This window comes from Triticum dicoccoides, chromosome 2A (assembly GCF_002162155.2).
Source record: "Triticum dicoccoides isolate Atlit2015 ecotype Zavitan chromosome 2A, WEW_v2.0, whole genome shotgun sequence".
Lineage (NCBI taxonomy): Eukaryota > Viridiplantae > Streptophyta > Magnoliopsida > Poales > Poaceae > Triticum > Triticum dicoccoides.
Genome location: NC_041382.1, coordinates 77,746,473 through 77,749,713, shown reverse-complemented (window position 1 = coordinate 77,749,713; position 3,241 = coordinate 77,746,473). Strand labels below are relative to the sequence as shown.

The 3,241-nt window shown below is 55.5% G+C and overlaps 1 protein-coding gene across 4 annotated transcripts; it reads right to left on the bottom strand.

The window, feature by feature from the left end:
• Nucleotides 1-6: 6 nt before the first annotated feature.
• LOC119353396 (zinc finger protein CONSTANS-LIKE 13-like) lies at nucleotides 7-2,787 on the bottom strand. 4 transcript variants are annotated; one of them, XM_037620022.1, is made up of 5 exons: nucleotides 1,946-2,787; nucleotides 1,613-1,831; nucleotides 1,325-1,357; nucleotides 363-676; nucleotides 7-274 (listed from the first exon to the last, which is right to left on the bottom strand). In XM_037620022.1, exons 1-5 carry the CDS (start codon nucleotides 2,465-2,467, stop codon nucleotides 184-186), a joined length of 1,179 nt encoding a protein of 392 aa, XP_037475919.1. In that variant the 5' UTR covers nucleotides 2,468-2,787; the 3' UTR covers nucleotides 7-183. The 4 variants fall into 4 exon arrangements, with proteins under 4 accessions (XP_037475919.1, XP_037475918.1, XP_037475920.1 ...); XM_037620021.1 differs by having other exon boundaries at nucleotides 363-679; nucleotides 1,946-2,786; XM_037620023.1 differs by lacking the exon at nucleotides 1,325-1,357 and having other exon boundaries at nucleotides 363-679.
• Nucleotides 2,788-3,241: the final 454 nt, after the last annotated feature.

Genomic DNA, 3,241 nt, shown 5'->3' with positions numbered 1-3,241 from the left:
CGCAGCTCGCACAGTCACATCACGTTGAGACGGCGAGTACGTGGTGCCGTGATGGCACGTACGACCAGAGGACAAGCTGCCATGGCGACGCCGTCCCTAGCTCCCTCGCACCCACGCTACGTAGGGCACAGAACGAACGTCGTCGTCCACGGAGACCAAGAGTACGTCGTCGGTCCTCGAAATTTACTGGCTCGACTTGGCGAAGCGGCCGTTGGTCCTCACCCTGCCGTCGGCGCGGGCCTTGCGCGACTCGTACCGGATCTGCTTCCCGAACCTGCAGCAAATCAGATGCTGCAGTCAGCACGAGCTAACCAAAAATCTGTGATGTGTGGCGGGGCATTTCTCTGATACATCTCACGTACATCCTGTTCTTCCTCTTCTCCTTGTAGCGCGAGATCACCTTGCCGCGGTCGGGGTAGACCACGTCGTAGCCGCCGACGTTCTTGGTCCCCGGAGCTGCTTGCGCCGGCGCCGCCGCAACGGGTGCCGCTGCCGGCGACAGGTGATCGTGGCCGCCGTTGGCCATGTCGTCGACGCTGCTGCTGCCGCTGCGGCTGAGGCCGGGGCAGACCTCCGACACCTCCACGAACGACGACAGGCTCGGCTCCGCCGACGAGCTCGCCGAGACTTGCTCGGGAAGTTCGTTGCAACTCGTCGCGATCCACGCCTCCTGGTTCTGCTGTGTGACAAGACCAGAATGAATCATCATATATTCACATGGCTGGCAGGCTGGCAGCTCGATCGAATGTTCCTGGAAAACATCTACTGTTGCTGACTGAAACATGCAATGCATGGTACTGAAACATGAACTAGGTGCCTCGTACGTTTGGCTTTGTACCGAAAGGGATTTCGATTGGTGGTGCCGAAGAAATATCAAGATCCTATTAATGGCACTATCAAATACTATATATCAACAGATATCAATGTCATAATGATGGCTGTGAGCCTGTGACTAGTACTACTACAGGAGTATATATACTAGGCGGTTGCAACCGGAAAAATCACCGTGTCATTGTCGATCTGATGCCTTTTATGTGATGGTGTACAAGTTGTGAACGTTTTCCTTCACTAGATGGATGGCTACGGTCCGCAACTTGGACAGAAATGGAGATGTTAGGTTGGGATTACTAGTCTAATCATGCCTTGCCATCCCATATTCATATGAGTTAGAACTAACAATGCTGGTAATTTTTCTGGATGCATGGCTCCCATGAGGGAGGGCCGATGACGGCGGCTTGCCTCCGTCTTGTTCCAGTGCTTGTAGTCGTTGTTAGGTGGTCTATGAACCTGAATGTAATTTTTATTTTTTTGTTTTTTGTATTACCTTGACATTTGATGAATAGACTGAAAGTTTTTCCTGCAAAAAGGAAAAGAAAAGGAAATGGCTTGTGAGTTCTCGATGGATCGGTCTGGTTCACAAATTCAGAGTTCAGTCTATGGTTGCACTTTTTTGGGGTTAATTCATATAATTTTGCAGGGACAAGGCAACTTTGTAAAACTGCATATGTTCTTACTGCATTCTGTAAATCTGATGGTATGTATCAACAAACTACGCAAATATAGCTAGTCAGGAAGGGAGATCAGCGTAAAAATTCGATTCAAAGTTCCAAACCTGAGAAGGAGGTACATGCAGGATTGCTGCCGCGCAGATGGCCTCGGCTCCAAGAGCCCCAATATCACCGTGCCCAATAGCAGCGTAATCTGAAGATCCCCATGGCGGAGGCAGCTGATCAACGCCGGCCGGCTCTGTCGCCGCCTCCTCCGACTTGGCGAGCTCCCCGAGCTGCCGGAGAACCTCGCCGTTCAGCTCCCCGCAGGGCAGGCTCCGGTTCTTGCACACATCATACGTAAAAAAACATCAGAGAACGAACTTTCTTTTCCTTTTCGTTTTGCCGGACGGTGAACAGTAGCAGCATGCTACGGCGCCAGCAAGTCAGCAACCAACCTTGGGGGAGGACGACGAGGTGAGGAGGGGCTGGAGGCCATGGCAGGCGGTGGTCGGCACGATGACGTCGTCGAAGCTGAGCACCTGGGGCTCCTCCCAGACAGGCCACCACGCTTCAGCCGCTTTGTCGCCGACAACGACGCCGAGGATCGCCGCGAGCTCGCCCACCGAGGGGCACCCGGTGTAGCCCTCCACCGCGCCACGGTCGTGCAGCAGCGGTGGCTGCACAACCTCCCCTTCCCTGTGCTGCTGCTCCTCGAAGTCGCAGTTGGAGCAGAGGAACCGAGCGGCGCCGCGGCGGACGGTGGCCGCGGCACCGCGGCAGACGGCGCAGAGCGGGGCGCGGGCGTGGCGGCAGGAGACCGTGTTGGCGCCGTGGACGTGGCGGTCGCACGGCAGGCACAGCCCCGCGGCGTCCGCCCGGCAGTACACCACCGCCGGAGACCGGTCGCAGAAGTAACACTCCCCCGTGGGCACCGCCGCGTCGGCAACAGCCCCGGGCACCGCGCCGGAGCCGGTCATGGCTCTCTCCGCCCCTCCTCCTTCGACCTTCTTCTGCTTCTTCTTCTTGGCGCGGACGCACCGTCTTCTTGGTAAGTACTAGTAGTAGGATGCGCTATGCAGCGGGCGCAGAAGAGACAAGCAACTAAGCAAGGGGGCGGTGGCACCGTCGGTACGGGTAGGGGAGAGGTGGGAGCACGTCGCCATGAATGACCCAGGACGAGGAGGAGGAGGACAAGTGCGACGAGCGGGGAATTGATGGGCTCGAAAGCGAGACGAGGGAGGCGGAGGACAAGTTCCTACTTGCTCCCAAGACCCTCGCGCGATTCGATCCCTCGCCATGTGTGGTAAAGCCAAGTGGGCGGGCTAGTCGACAGCGGAGAGGACGCTTGGCTCACTCACTCTTCACATGCACACTGGCTGACCCATGGGATCATTGCCCGCCAAAATTTTCTGGCGTTTCGTTGTGCTGTGATCACAAGGATGACGGGCAGCTTGATTACGCCGTGTAATCACACGCGCCACACACGTGAAGCAAGCACATCTCCTAATCGCCACCGGTCACTGCTCGGTCGTCTGGCTTCTCCCCAATGCGAGTCGTCCCACTTGGCATTTGGAAAAGGGTCTCAATCAACTGCCATAATACTCCCTCTGTAAAGAAATATAAGAGCGCATAGATCACTACTTTAGTAATCTGAACACTCTTATATTTATTTACGGAGGAGGAAGTACATAAGAAAGAAAAGAAAAGGAATAACTAAAAAGAACATTTTGCATGGATCTCCATGCAACTAG